General features: G+C 47.9%; 1 protein-coding gene across 1 annotated transcript in view; it reads left to right on the forward strand.

Moving 5' to 3' along the window:
- LOC116823584 (broad substrate specificity ATP-binding cassette transporter ABCG2-like) overlaps window positions 1-16,599 on the forward strand; it is a 32,723-nt gene that overhangs the window by 2,591 nt on the left and 13,533 nt on the right. The window contains exons 2-9 of the mRNA XM_032778196.2: window positions 1,549-1,836; window positions 2,144-2,203; window positions 6,211-6,325; window positions 9,505-9,657; window positions 10,539-10,696; window positions 12,337-12,488; window positions 14,031-14,156; window positions 15,244-15,500. Of these exons, the coding sequence (XP_032634087.1) occupies window positions 1,562-1,836; window positions 2,144-2,203; window positions 6,211-6,325; window positions 9,505-9,657; window positions 10,539-10,696; window positions 12,337-12,488; window positions 14,031-14,156; window positions 15,244-15,500 (1,296 nt within the window). The 5' untranslated portion in view covers window positions 1,549-1,561. The remainder of the gene's footprint in view (window positions 1-1,548; window positions 1,837-2,143; window positions 2,204-6,210; window positions 6,326-9,504; window positions 9,658-10,538; window positions 10,697-12,336; window positions 12,489-14,030; window positions 14,157-15,243; window positions 15,501-16,599) is intronic.

Genomic DNA, 16,599 nt, shown 5'->3' on the forward strand with positions numbered 1-16,599 from the left:
CTACCCACAATGCAACGCTTCAGAAATCGACGTTAGCCTCGGACCATGGACGCACAACGCCGAATTACTGTGTCTAGTGTGGCCGCATGAAATTGAATTTATAATATCAGTTTTATAAAACCGATTTTAGCTAATTCGATATTATCCCGTAGTGTAGACGTGGCCTCAGAGGTCCCCCCTCCCCCATTCCCAGCCCTTCACCATTCACTAGCCCATGTCAGAATGCCAAACCTAAAAAATGTACCCTGGAGTAAACACTTTGGACTGTGTACACACACATGTACATGTCCTGTGTGGACACCTTATATCAGTTTAAAACTGGTTAGCTTGCTCTTGTAACTGATCTAAGCCTGGTTTAAATCAATTGAAGTGTCCACACACAGAGTTGCACTAAATCAGTTTAAAATCATGTCTTTGTTGCAATTGTGCTGGTCTATACTAGAAAATTAGATCACTCCAGCTACTTTGCTTGAGGGTGTGAAAAATCCACATTCCTGTGCGATGTAACTAAGCTGACCTTAAACTCCATGTAGACACTAGTAAATTTTTCATCAGCCTTGCTATCACCTCTCGGGGAGGTGGTTTAGTGCAGAGACAGGAGAATCCCTCCAGTCTACAGTGAAGGGTATGGCTACACTGGCACTTTACAGCACTGCAACTTTCGCGCTCAGGGGTGTGAAAAAACACCCCCCTGAGCACTGCAAGATCTAGCACTGTAAAGCCTCAGTCTAATCAGTGCGGCAGCGCTGGGAGCACGGCTCCCAGCGCTGCACGCTACACCCGTAGAGGATGTGGTTTACGTGCAGCGCTGGGAGAACTCTCTCCCAGTGCTGGCACTCCAACCACACTCACACTAGCGCTTTGAAATTTCAAGTGTAGCCATACCCGAAGCATCACAGCAGTATAGCTGCAGCGCTGTAGCTATGTCACTGTAGTGTTTTAGCCTGTGTGTATTAAGGTGAAGCTAGCTCAAGAAAACTTATTGGTAACAAAAGGGTCATAATCTTTTGTTATCAAACAATCATTAACGTTCCAGGAAATTCAGAGGAAAGGTGAAACTTGCAAAGAGCTCAACCACCTAAACGGCTGTGAACTCAGGACTGATCTGCCCTGTGCAACATTTCACAAGTATATGGTGGTTTAATTTGTAACCCACTGATGAGTGTGTGCTACATCACCTCCATGCCAATCCATGAGGGTCTGAATTGTCACAGGCCCAGCGACAGTGCTTTCTAGCTATAGCTGTAGCAATGTGTGGTTTTAGCTGGTTCAGTCCCCTATTGTAGGCCAAGATGGCAGCTGTCACACTCATCCCAAATCCCTCCCTGTGGCTGTGGCTTTCCACCTCACTCAGACACTCCTCTTGCTAATCTAAACACATACAGGTCTGGTCCTTCAAACTTGCCATGTGTGTTGTTCGGATGATAGTGAAACCTGGATATGAGCTTCAGAGCTGGGGTGGAATTTTTTTAAAAAAAGATTCAAAATCGTTTTTCGTCTTACAAAAAACTTTTATTTTCTGCCCTTTTTCTAATATTTCCCACCCAGTCAATTCCAACAGATGGGAGATATAGCGTACCTTGGTGACCTCCCTCCAGTGAAGGTCAGCCTCTGCAACAAAGACATGAAGTCAGACACAGCCAGCCACAGCATCCTATCCATCAGGGAGGAAGAGGGAGCAGACAATTTTCTGCGTTCTATCCCTACACGAGAATCCCTTCAGCGCCCTCGGGGCTCAGTTGTGAGCTTCCACAACATCCAGTACACCATCAAACAGTCCCATGGGCCCCTCTGCAAACGGACAACGGTGGAGAAGAAGGTTCTCCAAAGTGTGTGGTAAGTTCCTGCATCCCAAAAACTCTTTTGTAGAAAGGAAAGGAGTGAAATCTGCTAGAAGGGAGAGGCATCATCTCCAGAAGAAGCCTCCTTTAAGACACTGGGGGCTAAGGACAAAGAAGGGAACATGGTTACTGCTTTCAAATTGGTGTGAGGGAGGATGTTTCACTATTTATTTCACTATTTAATTTTTCTAAAACTTCCCACCCCATGGAATGTGTTTGGTCCAAAGTCAGGCCCCAGTTCTTCCAGGAGCGCCATGGCGGCAGATCCTCATTCAGAAGTAATCTTTTCCCTTCTCTTCCAGTGGCATTATGAAGCCGGGTTTGAATGCTATCCTGGGACCAACAGGGAGCGGCAAATCCTCGTGAGTCTTTCTTTGGTTTCCTCCAATGGAGAATGAACAGTCCTAGGTGGAAACTGAACTCCCTGGAGGCTAGAGGTAGGGTGACCAAACATCCCGATTTTATCGGGACTGTCCCGATATTTGCTTGTTTGTCCCGCGTCCCGACCAATGTTAGGTTGGGACACTGGACAAACAAGCAAAGGCTCCGGAGCCTGGAAGGACTCGCGCCCTCCCCCACCCCAACTCCGCCCCGTCCCTCCCCCATTGGGTCCCTCCCCAAATCCCCGCCTCTTGCCAAGCACGTCATGCCCAAAAGATGCAGGGGAGCGCGGGGTCGGGGTGAGTGCGAGTCCGGCCTGGCCCCGAGCAGGCAGAACTCAGGCGCAGTACCTGGAGGGAGAGTAGGAGGGCAGCCCACAGGGCCAGGTGGCGGCTGTTCTCCCCATGTGGGCAGCGGGACTCGGGAGCAGCTGCTGCTGCAGCTCCCACTGCCGTGAGGGGAGAAAGTGGCCAAGCATGTGGTGTTCGGCAGCTGCGGCTTTGGCGCCTGGGCCCGATCCCGGGCCTGCTGCAGGGACCCAGCAGCACGCACGCTGTGCCCAGCCCCTGGCCAGTCGCGTCTGGGCTGGCTGCCCAGCTGGTGCAATCCCGCAGCAGAGGCATCGGCAGCCCAGCCCCATTTGTTCCCCTGCGGGACCCGAGCAGGATGGGGGGGCTTGGGCCTGCTTCCCCCACTCCGGGGCCGCCTGCAGGATTGCACCAGCTGGGCAGCCAGCCCTGATGCAACTGGCCAGGCGCTGGGCATGCGCAGCATGCACGCTAGGTCCCCGCGGCAAGCCCGGGCTCGAGGGCTTTGTGGGCGCCAGAGCCGCAGCCCCCGAGCTTGGCCAGCAGCCGCTTCCTCCCCTATGGCAGTGAGAACTGTAGCAGCAGCTGCTCTCGAGTCCTGCTGCCCAGGTGGGGAGAACAGCCATCGCCTGGCCCTGCAGGCCACCCCCTACTCTCCCTCCAGGTACCGTGCCCGAGTCCTGCCTGCTCGGGACCAGGTCGGACTCTCACTCACTCCAGCCCCGCGCTCCCCTGAGTCTCCCAGGCCTCCCTCCAGCGCTTGCGGAGGGAGGAGGAATTGGGGGTGGGGGATTTTTTTTGCTCTGCCGCCATTTTTTTCCCCTCTGCCCCCGCCCCACCCCGCCCCCCTGCATCTCGATATTTGACGTAGGTGATCTGGTCACCCTAGCTGGAGGAGACTAGCTGGAAAAATCTAAGGCCTTGGAAAGGCACCTTGGTGATTTAAGAACATAGGTCTGGAAGGGATCTGCTGGGTCAAGTCCCCTGCTGTCACAGGCAGCCACGTCATATCATCCCCGCCACAAATTTACCAAGCTCTATCTTAAAACTAATTATGTTGTTTGCCCCTGCTACTCCAGTTCGAAGGCTGTTCCAGAACCTCACCCCTCCGATAGTTAGAAATCTTCTGCTAATTTCCAGCCCAAATTTATTCATGGCTGGTGTATACACATTGCATGGGCTTCAGCTGAGAGTGTCGTTTCATGCAGGGGTTCTCAATCATTTCCATACTGCAACCAGTCTGGACCCCACTCCCATCTAGCCTCTCCTGTTTATCAGGGTGGTTGTGACTCTCTATCTTCCGTCAGGATACGACCTGCAGGTTGCGAACCCATGGCCTAGTCCTTAGAGAAGAGGCAGGACTCTGGGGCTCCATTCCCAGCTCTGGGAGGGAGCAGAGTCAGATCCCAGAGTTCTGTTCATGGCTCTGTCACTGATTTGCACCATAACCTTGAGCAAATGATTTCCCTTGTTCTCCCCATCTATAGCATAGGGAATCATAATACTTTCCAGTCTCACAGGGATGTGGAGGGGCTGCAGCAATGTTTCTAAAGTGATTGGAGATCCCTGGGTGAAAGATGCTAGAGAAGTACAAAGTAGGCTACTTCCATTTAAAAGTTGAATCTGTTGAGTTGCTCTTGTGTGGGAGGAAGAGAGGAGAGCATCTTGCATTGCCACACTCTCACCACCCCAGTGGCCAGTTTAAGAGTGACAGTGATGGGCCAAGTAGCTCATTGAAGATCATTGCAATGCAAGGCCTAGAGTGGGGTCATCACCCAGGAAGATCAGAGTGGGGGTGAGATGGTCTCTTACAGGCCATTGCTGAAGTCCCCCCAGCAGGGTGAAGTGAGTTAAATCAGTGATTGAAATAATGAGTTAAATCAGTGATTGAAATAATGAGTTAAATCACCACATGGCAAACCTCGATTTAAATCAGCAATTTTCATCAACCTTTCTATTTGTACTTCAGTTATTTTCTAAAGAAAGGTGCCTTCTCATTCGCTGATATAGCCATTAAATTATGTTGATTTACAACTAAAGAGAGCTTTTACACTAGATTTGGTGCATCTTTTCGCTGCCTACAAGGGTACACTACAACTATATACATTTATTTAAGCAATTATATAGCAGAATATTTTCAGATTCTTATTAATTGTATATTTTAGTATGTTAGAAAAAGGTGAATGATATCTTGCTTATTTGTAAGATAATTAACATTTTGCTTATGATTTGTGTCAAGCTGCAACTGGAATTTAATTAAACACACAAAACAGCATATTGATGTATTATTTAAATGCTTTATGAGATTTTAAGCCGTTTAGGCCTTAACATATTTTGCATTAAATTCAGATTTCATTGAAACAGGTTTATATTTAAAAACACTTATTACAATTTAAATAAAACCAAAAAAAATCAGATATAAATAACATTATTTGATACCTAATTTTTTTCCAAAAAAGCATCAATTTTTATCCACCCTGAGTAGGACAAAATCCCATCTGCTTAAGGCTGTGTCTACATTACAGAGCTTATGTTGGCATAGGCATGTCAGCATAGATACAGCAAACATCAACAGAATGAGTTTTCCTCCAATGTAAGAACATTGTTAGATACATTGACAGAAGTACTTTTCTCTATACATCTGCATCTACTCTGGTGGTTTTGTTGCTATTCACTGACATACCTGTATCAATATAAATTCTAAGTGCAGACCAAACCTAAAAGTTCACTTTGGTAATGTGTTTTATTCACCTTTTTTAAGTATGTGTGGATAGACAGATAGATAGATATGCTCCTGGTTTCAATGGATTGGACCCTTAGACAGCACACTTCGTTGTTATAAAAAATTGGCTTGAGTTTGCGTATTAGCAGGAAGACTCATTCCTTGTCTCCACTGGGATTAGAGCCACTGTTTAGAGTGGAGTGGATAACAGAATTCTCAGTTGACTTGCGATTCCAAAAAATTGAAAAAAATATTGGTTTTGTCTGCACAGAAAATGATGTTTGACATTTTTGATGAATCAGAAAGTCAAAAAATATTAGTTTCAGGGCTAACAGAACATCATGTTTGACCCACATCTACATTTTTTTTTCTCATTTTGAGTGTTTTTTATTGTTTTCAATTTTTAAAAAAATAAAAGAGGAAAAGTTCAAAAGGACAAGTTATTTTGAATAAAAAAATTGAACCATTTCACTCTGAAAATGTTGAAATGAAATGGTTAGACTTTCAGAATATTTTTGTGCTTTGTGGTTTTTTCCACACAGTGCAGTGAAATCAACAGGAATTCCTGAAAAATTTTAGTGTCATCAAATCTTTGCATTTTTCACCAGAAAAACGTTTTGGCTGTAAACTACCAACCAGCTCTATCAGTGGTGTGGCTGCGCCAGGACAAACCCCTAGCTGTAGACACTATTTGCATGAGTGCAACATGATGTGCACCTGTGAATTGCACCTACAGTAAGAGTTTGCACCTAAAATCCCAGTGCAGATGAGGCCTGAACCTAGTGCCTCTTGCACTGCTTGTAGTTGAGATCGGTCAGTTTGCAGCATGCTCTGAGCAAATTACAGTGCAGGCCCAACAGAAATGCAAAAGCCCTAGTAATTATCCCTAATCATGGCAGTTACCCAATGAAAATAATAGTAGATATGGCAAAATCTAAGGAATGTTGCTTGTCTTTAGTCTCCTAGATGTGCTGGCTGCTAGAAAGGACCCTGCTGGCCTGTCTGGGCAAGTGCTCGTAGATGGCTTCCCGCAACCTCCAAATTTCAAGTGTATCTCAGGATATGTCGTGCAGGTCAGTGTCTATTTCTGTTCTGTCTGCCTCTTGGCTGGGAGAAGCTGAGTGGCTGAGGAGCAGAGATATTGGTGATCAAGAGCTGCCATGGTGTGAAGTCTTTGTAAAGAGAGTTGCATGAGAATGGAAAAGTGGTATCCAGACTGCTACATGATAACATGGTTCTTTAACCAGGGTGATGGCCCACAGGCAGAGACATCTCAAGCAGGGCCCTTCAGATGCAGGTGGGTAGTTGTCAGCAAGGACTAGATACAGTAAAACATCTAATAAGACTGGGTAGCAAGGAGAGCTCTAATGATCTTATCTTCAGGCTCTGGTCAGCCTCACTCCTACTACGTTACAGGCAGGCAGTGCCAGCTGAATCCTGGAAAGAGATGGAAATAGTGGACTTAGCTCATTCTAGAGTAGTTATGGCAGCCTAGAATTCAGGTAGCTGGGAGAGGCAAAGAGAACACACTTGACTAACTTGGCAACTAAGGCAGCAGGTGACTCAGGGAACCATCAGGGCTTCTGACTGAAAGCAGAGGTTGAATTTCAGTCCTCCAGCTGAGATCAAGTCCCAGGATCCAATAATTCCCCCATAGCTCTTAGAAAGTGTGAAGGATTTTGATTTTTCCTGTAAGAATTCCCAGTTTAGGAATCCTTGCTTTCCAGTTTCCAACCCATAAGCTATCTATAAAGCAACCAAAGCAAAATGCAAAATTACCTGCATGGGGAGGAAAATACTGGGCTGTGCCCCTCCCCCTTTTTTCTGCTTTGTAGATGGATGAAGGGCCGCAGCAGCAAAAAGAAATCTGCTCCTTTCTTGCCTTGGAACCATATTAATTATCCACAGAGTCAGCACTGTGGCTGATGTACCTAAGCTTTGTCTATGGAACTTTGCTGATTTCCATCAGCTGAAGGTCTGGCTTGCAAACCTTAAATAGTAATTTCGATGCTATGAAGCTGCACAGATATTTGCAAATTTGACAGGTTTAATCAGATCAAAGTGCCTGGGACTGTATTGAACAGTTGCATTTTGAGAGCACTGGGAGTGGTGCTTCCTGACCAGGGTCGGCTCTAGGCACCAGCAAAACAAGCAGGTGCTTGGGGTGGCACATTTCCAGGGGGTGGCATTCTGGCCATCTTTTTTTTTTTTTTTTTTTTTTTTTTTAAACTCATGTCCTCCCTTCTCACAACCCTGCAGAAGCAGAGCCATGGAGCAGCTGGGAATCCAGCATGGGAGCTGAGAACCCACAGGACCCTGGGAGCTGTAGTTCCTTGCCTAGCTCCCTGCCTATAGAGCCAGCCCTGGAGCAGGGAAAGAACTACATTTCCCAGCGATCCTTGGCACCTATCAACAGGAAAGGGAGGGGTAGGGAGTGAGGTAGCTGAGCAATGCTGCAGCTTGCTGTGAGTGGAAAGGAGGTGGCACCGTGAATAGGAACAAGTGTGCCCAAGGAGTAGAAAGGCTTTGCCCAGATATATCCCCTTCAGAAGACTTCCCCAGACTGGCTTAGGGATACTGGTGTGACTCACCTTGCAGCCCCAAAGAAGGAATTGGGGACTAAATGGACAGTGCCCCTCTCTATCTGAAGCCTAGCAAGGGAGGTACGTGGATCCCACTAGAATTTAAAATGAAAAGTATTAAGGGAGGGAGGCTCTGCTCTGGACTGGGCAGCTTTAGATACAGTACCAGGCACTTAGGAGGATTTCCACTTCTGAGCCATGGAAGCAGAAATTGACTTTTCCTTTCCAGATTAGCTAATATTCAGAAGGGAATCTAGCACCTGCCTTCCAGATTTGAACACCCTCAAAATTCAGGAGTGCTCAAGCTCAGTTTGGGCAGCTGTTACTTCATTTCTCCCAAATCAAATATACTGATCCACTGTAACCTGCTGTAGAAAAACTAGGATAAAATTGAGCAAGAAATGCTTCTCAGTGGTTATTAGGACTGGAATTGCTATTTTCAACAGCTATTGCCCCCCCTCCTTTTTTTTTTTTAAGTTTTATTTGTTTAAAAGGAGACAGTGATATTGCATTGATAAATTCCCCATAGAAAGAAAGAGTGAAACAAAAGAATAATAAAGGCACCTCAACTTTTCCTCATTTATGGAGGACAGTATTATAATATGCATCCAGATATCCTCCAATCACACAAGCTGAAAATTGTTCCACTTTACTGCAGTTCTGTAACCATATGGGAACCAATCCTGTCTGTGTTCTGTGCACATCCAAAATTCCTGCTGAATGACCTGCCCTGGGAGCAATTTACCAGTGAACCAGGGCTGGGGCGGCAGGGGAGTGTGGGTGGGGGGAGGGCACTGGTAGAGGGGGAAAGGAGGGAGACCAGCACTGGGGCAGCAGGGGAGCCCAGGGTTGGGGCAGCAGGTGAGTGTAGGGGGGAGCCCAGGGCTGGGGTAGGGGGCAGCCAAAAATTTTTTTGCTTGGAGCGGCAAAAAACCCAGAGCTGGCCCTGTTCCTGACCAGGTGTTACACAAGCATGTCAGATGGAAGCACAGGGTGAAATCCTGGTCCCACTGAAGTCAGCAGAAAACCCCCCATTTATATCATCGGGGCCAGGATTCCACCCACAGTTTTTGGTGCTTTGTGGGGTTGAGTATCAGCTGGGCATGGGTGAGAATTCTCTGCTCCTGTTCTGACTTGCCGCTGGAGCCAATAGGTGTTAAAAGTGTGTAGCTGGCTCCATCTCATAGTGAGGGCCTTGGCTGCTATTCAACCTATGGATGCTGAGCACTTGCAACTTCAGCTGGAGTTCTCAGTGCTCAGCACTTCTGGGAGTCAGTCCCACAGTCACTTACATGACAAATTACCTCCCAGTCCAAAGCTCCATAGCCTGCATTTCCAGCACTACCGCAGCCTTTGTGGGAAGCAGTGTTGTCTAGTGGCTAGGGCATTGGGCTAGGGGACAAGAGACCTGGGTTCTGTTTCCTGACCTGCTGTGTGACCTTGGCAAGTCACTTCTCCGTCTCTGTAGCCCTTTGTGTGCCTTGTCTATTTTGATTGCAAGCTGTCTGGGGCAGGGGCTGACCCTCACTGTATGTATGTACAGCTCCTGGCACAATGGGCCTTGATCCTAGCTGGGGTCGCTTGCTGCTACGGAAAGGCAAATAACAAGGTGCCTAGGACTGAGCTGAAACATCCTTGGCTTTTCAGCAGTGAATTTGCATTGTTTTCAGGATGATGTGGTTATGGGCACACTGACGGTAAGGGAGAATCTACTCTTCTCTGCAGCCCTGCGCCTCCCCAGCTCCATCAGCTTTAAAGAAAAGGAAGAGCGGGTCAGCCAGATAATCACTGAGCTGGGGCTCAGCAAAGTAGCTGATTCTAAGGTGAGTACCTGTGAGGGGTCAGGGGGAGAACCTGCTTCAGAATCCTAACTTCTCACCCATATAGTGGGGATGGGAACTGTACTATGCTAGGAATGCAGGGCTTTTCCACTGAGCTACCCTGCACTCAGGGGTGACACCCAGCAAAGAAATGTAGAGTTACTTTTGCTGAATCACTCTGGTGTTGGTTCAGCTGCATCTCATTAGCTCCACGCTGAGGTAGGAAAGTTTGTGTGCCTCTCTGAGGCAAAGAAAATTAGAGTAGGAGGGATCCTGCAAGGAAGACCGTTGAGCTGAGCCTTGAAGGCAGTTTTAGGTTTTGTTGAGGTCCAGGAAGTGGTGCAGCTTGGACCACGTCCAGTGTGCATTTGCTATGTAGGAACAGGGGAAGAACTCTGCCTACAGCCCCCCAGATCACAGGGCTCTTCTTCTTTGCCAGCCACTTCCTGGCTTTGTGGTACGATGTGAGGAAGTCAAGGTCACAATGCTAAAATTAATGAGGGGTCAAGAAGGGCCCAAGGTGGCAACCTCAGCTGAAGTGTCGTCATTGTCCCCTCTGGTCTACTCAGGCCCTTATGCCATGCCCATTGTTGTGGTAGCTGAGCACTCACCCACACAGTGGAAAAGGCTATGGGGTGAATTCATCCTTGCCCCGTAAGGCTGCCTTTAGCCAGCAGCACAATTTGTATTTGAAATATTTGCTCTTGTGCTTGATCTCCACGCTGCCCCTGTAGTGTCCCCTTAGGGCAGGATCCAGCAAGCACGGCTCTGCCTAGCGCTTGCAGACACGGCTCGGCCCCTGGGTGTTAATGGGACTGTTTGCCAGGGCAAGCCTGGCACCCCACAGTGAAGCCAGGTACCAAACACACAAATCTTTGCTGTAGGTAGGAACAGAACTAATCCGAGGGGTATCAGGTGGAGAGCGGAAAAGAACCAACATTGGCATGGAGCTCATCACAGAGCCCCCAGTCCTATTCCTGGACGAACCCACCACTGGCCTGGATTCCAGCACAGCCAACGCAGTGCTCATCCTCCTGAAGAGGTAGGAACTGCAGGCGTTTATTATCTAACAGCAATGCTTCTGTGCTCATCTAAACCAACGGCTTACTGGTCTTAGTGCTGGTGAAAGAGGCTGGCCTGGCAGTCTCTTTCTCGGGGCATGATCCAAAGCCCATTGACTTCGCTGGGCTTCAGCTCAGAGCCCTGAAGAACAACCACAGTATGGACAGTCCTGCTGCCAGCTTCCCACTGCAACCAATGCACCCCAGCTCTGTCCCAGAGAGATCACCTCTGGAGCGGGGAGGATTTGAGAGTTCAGTCCTCATGGTCTAGTCACTTTTTGGCTGTCACTCGCAGCAACTAGAGCTGGCTGATGGTGGATTTTTCAGTTTTGCTGGCAACTCCAAGAACTAACAATAAAAAAAATTTTGGAGTTGAACCAAAAATGAAACTTTTTTTCAAAAATTTTCAGCAAATGGACAACTCAAAAAATTCCAAATCCTCTTGGGTTGAATGAGCCACTTTGTCTTGACAAAATCAGAAAGTTTAATTTCAGTTTTGATCAGTTTGTGTTTTAATAAAATGAAAGGAAATTTTGAAACAAAAGAAATCTCTTTAAACCAAAAAATCGAAACATTTTGTTTCACAAATGTCAAAGAATTCCAGTTAAAATATATATATATATTAGGTCTTATGGACCAAAACAGTCTAGTGAAATGGACATGAAATGTTTTGGTGTCGCCAAATCTGCAGTTTTGAGCCGAAAAAAGTTTTGTACTAAATGTTTTGCCCAGACCTCCTCCCCACATTAGGAAAATGGATCATGGCTGATAACAGGTTTCCTTTGATCTCTCGTAACTGAAGCTGGAGTTGGACTGACTGCTGGGTGTAGATAGGGCCAAATTGTCCATAACAACCACTCCAGAAAGGCTGCTGAATCTCTCGTTCCACCAGAGATGGCTCCCTCCCTCTCAGGCTTGCATCTTGTTGGCTGGGCATTGTAGGGAAAGCTTTCCCAGCTGCTGCCCATGCTATATCTGTTCTGGGGGCAGAAGCCTTCAGGGCTGTCAGCTGGGCACTTTCTTCAACACTACATTCACTTAGGCCTGGTCTACCCTGGGGGGGTGGGGTGGGGAGAATCGATCTAAGTTACGTGAATAACGTAGCTGAAGTCGACGTACTTAGATCGACTTACCGTGGTGTCTTCACTGCGGTGAGTCGACTGCTGCCACTCCTCCATCAACTCTGCCTGTGCCTCTTGTGGCGCTGGAGTACAGGAGTCGACGGGAGATCGCTTGGGGATCAATCGCTGCCCACCAATCCAGCCAGTAGTGAAGACGTACGCCAAGTGAAAGGGCTTCCAGCAAACATAGTTCAAAGGAAAACTAGGTAATAGTGGTCTGGGTAGACTAGGCTAAAACAGTAGCTCAGAAAAATATCCTTGAATGACCAGACCCTCTTGCCTTGTCTTCTGAAATATGCATATAAGAACAGCCATACTGGGTCAGACCAAAGGTCCATCTAGCCTAGTATTCTGTCGTCCAATAGTGGCCAATACCAGGTTGCTTCAGAAGGAATGAACAGAACAAGTTATCATCAAGTGATCCATCCCCTGTCGCCCATTCCCAGCTTCTGGCAAACGATGGGCGCAGCTGAGGTTTGGACTCTTTGCTCCTATCCTAGGCTTTCGAGGAGAGGTCGGACCATCATTTTCTCTATCCACCAGCCCCGCTATTCCATCTTCAAGCTCTTCGACAGCCTGACGTTGTTGGCTTTGGGAAAGGTGCTGTATCATGGTCTGGCTAAACAAGCCCTGACATATTTTAATTCTATCGGTAAGTCTGCAGTGCAAATGCAATAACGCCAATCCCTATTATATTTAGCGCTTACGTCGCAAAACACGGCAAGAGATAAGGTAACAAATTATTTTAATTGCTTAGTGCCTGATTCTTAATAATGATGGATCAGCTCCAGCTACGTTTAGTCCATTGCTGCATTTTCCAGACACGAAAAGCAGCCTCATGTTTCCAGTCTGAATGAGTTTTATGTAGATTAAGAAAAGCAAAAAAGAACAAAAGTAAGGTCTCCATGGGAGCTCAGTGTATGTACCCCCTTCAGGGCTCATTGTATCCACTCTGCCTCGCAAAGTGATGGTCAACAGCAGGTTCCCAGTCACTTAGAAGCTCAGTAAAACAAATGACACGTTCACGACAGTTAAGTGGCTATGTGCATCCCAGGCAGGATTATCTCAATGGGTCACTGCTGAGGTCTGTGGACCACTGGGGATCTGGGTGCAGGGCCCGCAGGTCTGAAGGTTGCTGAGAAGGTGGGGAGACTAGCAGGGAAGATCATGTGCAAGACGGTATTTCTTACAAAGGGTGAAAAGCGCTGTGGTTGGTGCTTATGTAACCCACACACCTCCTGGGTGTGGTGCTCTGTCCCCTCTAGTGGCACCGAGACCACTTGGAGAGAGAGATTAATGAGTCTGCTCTACAGCCTTAGCTAAGGGCATTGTGGCTTTTAGCTCATGCAGTAGAGGCCATGCATTTAGCTCCAGAGGTCCCAGGTTCAATTCCCACCTGCCAACGACCGAGGTCTGTCAGTGTTACACCTACACCTGTGTTAGCAGGGTAATGACTACACAGTGAAAACTCTGCTTCTGTGGATAATGGAGAATGTGGTGTGGACTCCTGGGTTCTATTCCTTTCTCTGCCTCTGCCACTGTGCTGTGCTCTTACATTCTGCCCTGTCGCTCTTCTTCCCGCCTTGTTCAGGAGGGTACTTCATTGTGTAGGTGCACAGCTTACTCCCCTCTGGTCAGTGAGTGGCAGGGGATGGAGGATCAGTAATACTGTGTCTCCTCAGTCCCTTCCTCACCCACCCAGTCACTTGCCGCAGGCACTGCTGGCTAAGCAGCCCTGCTTAACCCACCTGTGGCCAGAGTCCCCAGTAGAGCAGAGGCGACATGGAGGGACCTTATTGCCCCATGGGTGAGTAGACACCATGACAGTCGAGCCCTGAAAAGCGTAGGGTGCCCAAAAGGAGACACCCTGAGCTTGGTTTTCAGAAAGGCCAAGCACCCGCAGTTCAGTTCAAGGCAGAGGGAGCTGCAAGTGTCTCTAGTTAAGCACCCGAAACCAATGCAGACTTGACAAAATTGTGAACTTAACCAATGGGGATGCCTCAGTTTCCCCACCTGAAAAACAAGAGGTAACCCGCCCTCTCAGCAGCAGTGCTATGGTTAGTCAGTGCTTCCAAAGCACCCCAAGAGGCTTGTGTGAAAGAGGCTGGGGGAGGGTGGAGTGTTCTTATAACCAGTCCTTACCAAGCAGTGTTTTGTCTAAAACATGAATGTGTTCTGCTTGCTATCGTTACAGGGTATCAATGTGAGCCCTTCAACAACCCGGCTGACTTCTTCCTTGACGTGATAAATGGTGACTCCACCGCCGTGGCGGCAAGCAAAGGTGATCAGAGAAGCCTGGACAACGGAGGGACTGGAGGAGGTGAGCCAGTGAATGAGACAGAAGACCTTGGCCAGATTGCAGGGGAAGTTGCAGGCAGTGAGGGTAGATTTTTGTTTTGTTGTTTTCTCCTAGTGAGTGGGCATTTTATTGTATATTCCTGCTTGTACTTTGCCCTCACGTATAGCACCTTTCAGCAGGAGTCTTCAGGCTCTCAAAATGCTTTGAAAAGGTGACTTTGTGCTATCAACTCGCTTTTACAATGGGGGAAAAAATTGAAGCACAGAGTTAGATGAAGTGACTTGCCCTGGTCACCCAGGTAACTGGTAGCAGAGACAAACTAAAACTCAAGCCCAAGCAGAGTTCTGACCCTGAAAAGGGAGCTGTGCCACAGACTCCCTAAAATTCATTGGTAACTGCTGCTGGTTTTATGTGGTAGGCGCTCAGGTAGTACGGTGATGGGCAGCAGTATAAAACCCTGAGACAGCCAGAGAGCTGGGAGCAGGACCCAGACGTCCTGACTCTTAGTCCTGTGCTGTAACCACTAGAGAACAGTGCTTGTCCTCCAAGGAAGCAATGTACACAAACCAATTTATGATCAAACACTGCCTTTTTCTGTAGCTGTGTATGCATGTGCAGTGTGCAGCACGGTGTATTACAACAGGTCTGTTGTATGGCCACGCAACAAAGACCCAGTTGTACAGAATCTCTCTGTAGGTGGTGCACACTTGGGCTCCTCCACCCATTGAAGGAGGTGCCAGCCACCTTTAAAGCAGCTGGACTAGCTAGAGTGCGGTCAATTGGGCCCAGATCCTCAAAAGGATTTAGGATCCTAACTCCTACCGATTCATTACATTGAGAGTTAGGCACCTAAATCCCTTTGAAGACCTGGGCCCTGATCTGCAATGCTGGCCAGCAGTCTCTTTAGTGGGATCCATGAATAAGGAACCTGGAGCAAACCCAATGAGAAGCTCCCATGTTGATCCCAAATCCTGGTCAGCTAAAGATTTCATGGGTTCCTCATGATCAGGGGTTGCATTAGTGAGATCTCACTGAGCCAACGGTGCCGGGTTTAAGATGGGGGACTGGACCAGTCATGCTGAGTCCTGCCTTGGGCCCTTTACTCTAGGGGTAATCGGTGATGAAGAGCAGAATGTGGACAAGAATGTGGTAGAAACTCTGCACCAGCAGTACCTGAACTCCAGTCAGTATCGGGACACAGGAGAAGAGCTGAAGAAAGTGGAGCTCAGACAGCAGAATAAGCAGGGGAAGTCGAGGCGCGTGAATGAGGTCACATATGCAAATGGCTTCTTCACTCAGCTCTACTGGGTGTCCAAACGTGCCATCAAAAACCTCATCAGGAACCCCCAGGCATCTGTGGCACAGGTGAGACATTGCTGCTGAGCAGGACCACTCCAGTCTCACTCTGCAGTGGTCATATCAGGCTCCTCGTTCTGGTATCGCCATCCCCGCTAGATTACTGGGGTGAATCCAGCTCTGGTCAGCAGGGGAAGAAATCGTGACTGCCTGATGGCTGGCTGGTGACCTATGTGAAACTCCAGGTCTTTAAAAGCAGCAGAGAATCCTGTGGCACTTTATAGACTAACAGACGTTTTGGAGCGTGAGCTTCGTGGTGAAATACCTCACTTCGTCCCAGACCAGGATAGTGGATAATTTCCCAGGGGTAAGGTATGTATATGCTAGCAAAACACTAGCAGATAATCGAGCTTAGTTCATCATGGGAGGATGGGCCCTGTTCTAGCAGTAGAGCGGTGGTGAAAACCAAAGGGAGAAAATCTGGTTCTGTAATTGGCAGCCATTCACAGTCTTTTGTTTAGTCAGAGCTGATGGGTGTCAATATGCAGAATTGACTGAAGCTATCAGCAGTTTCTCTTGAAGTTCTGGTTCCTGAAGTTGTTTTCTTGCTGACAGATGGCACCTATAAGTCTGCTAATAGTAGTGGCCAAGGGAGGTTGATAGTAGCTCTCCTAAGCAGGTTTTTGATATTGCATTTCCTGATATCTGATTTGTTTCCTGTTATCCTTTTTCCGGTAAGTATGTCCCAGTTTGGCTGTACGATAGCAGAGGGGCATTGCTGGCATTTAGATGGCGTTATATTACATTGGGGACGTGCACGGTCGAATAAACCCAGTGATGGTCAATGCTGACTCTGGTTAGGTCCAGTGCATGGTGTCGCTGGTGTAGAATAGTGGGCGAGAGTTTGGCATCGAGTTTGGATGGATGCGTCCCTGAGCTGAGTTCTATGTAACGGTGTGCAGTTGCTGGTGAGAATACGTTTCAGGTTGGCAGGTTGCTCTAATGGCGAGACTGGTCTGCCACCCAAGACCTGTGAAAGTTGTGGATCATGGTCCAGATGGTTGCAGATCGCCTTGACGAGCATTGGAGGGTCTTATAGCTGGGGGCTTGTATGTGATGGCCAGTTTGGAGTCCTGTTGGTTCTTTCTTGGGTTTGTCTTGCAAGTAG

This window comes from Chelonoidis abingdonii, chromosome 16 (genome assembly GCF_003597395.2).
Source record: "Chelonoidis abingdonii isolate Lonesome George chromosome 16, CheloAbing_2.0, whole genome shotgun sequence".
NCBI classification, from domain to species: domain Eukaryota; kingdom Metazoa; phylum Chordata; order Testudines; family Testudinidae; genus Chelonoidis; species Chelonoidis abingdonii.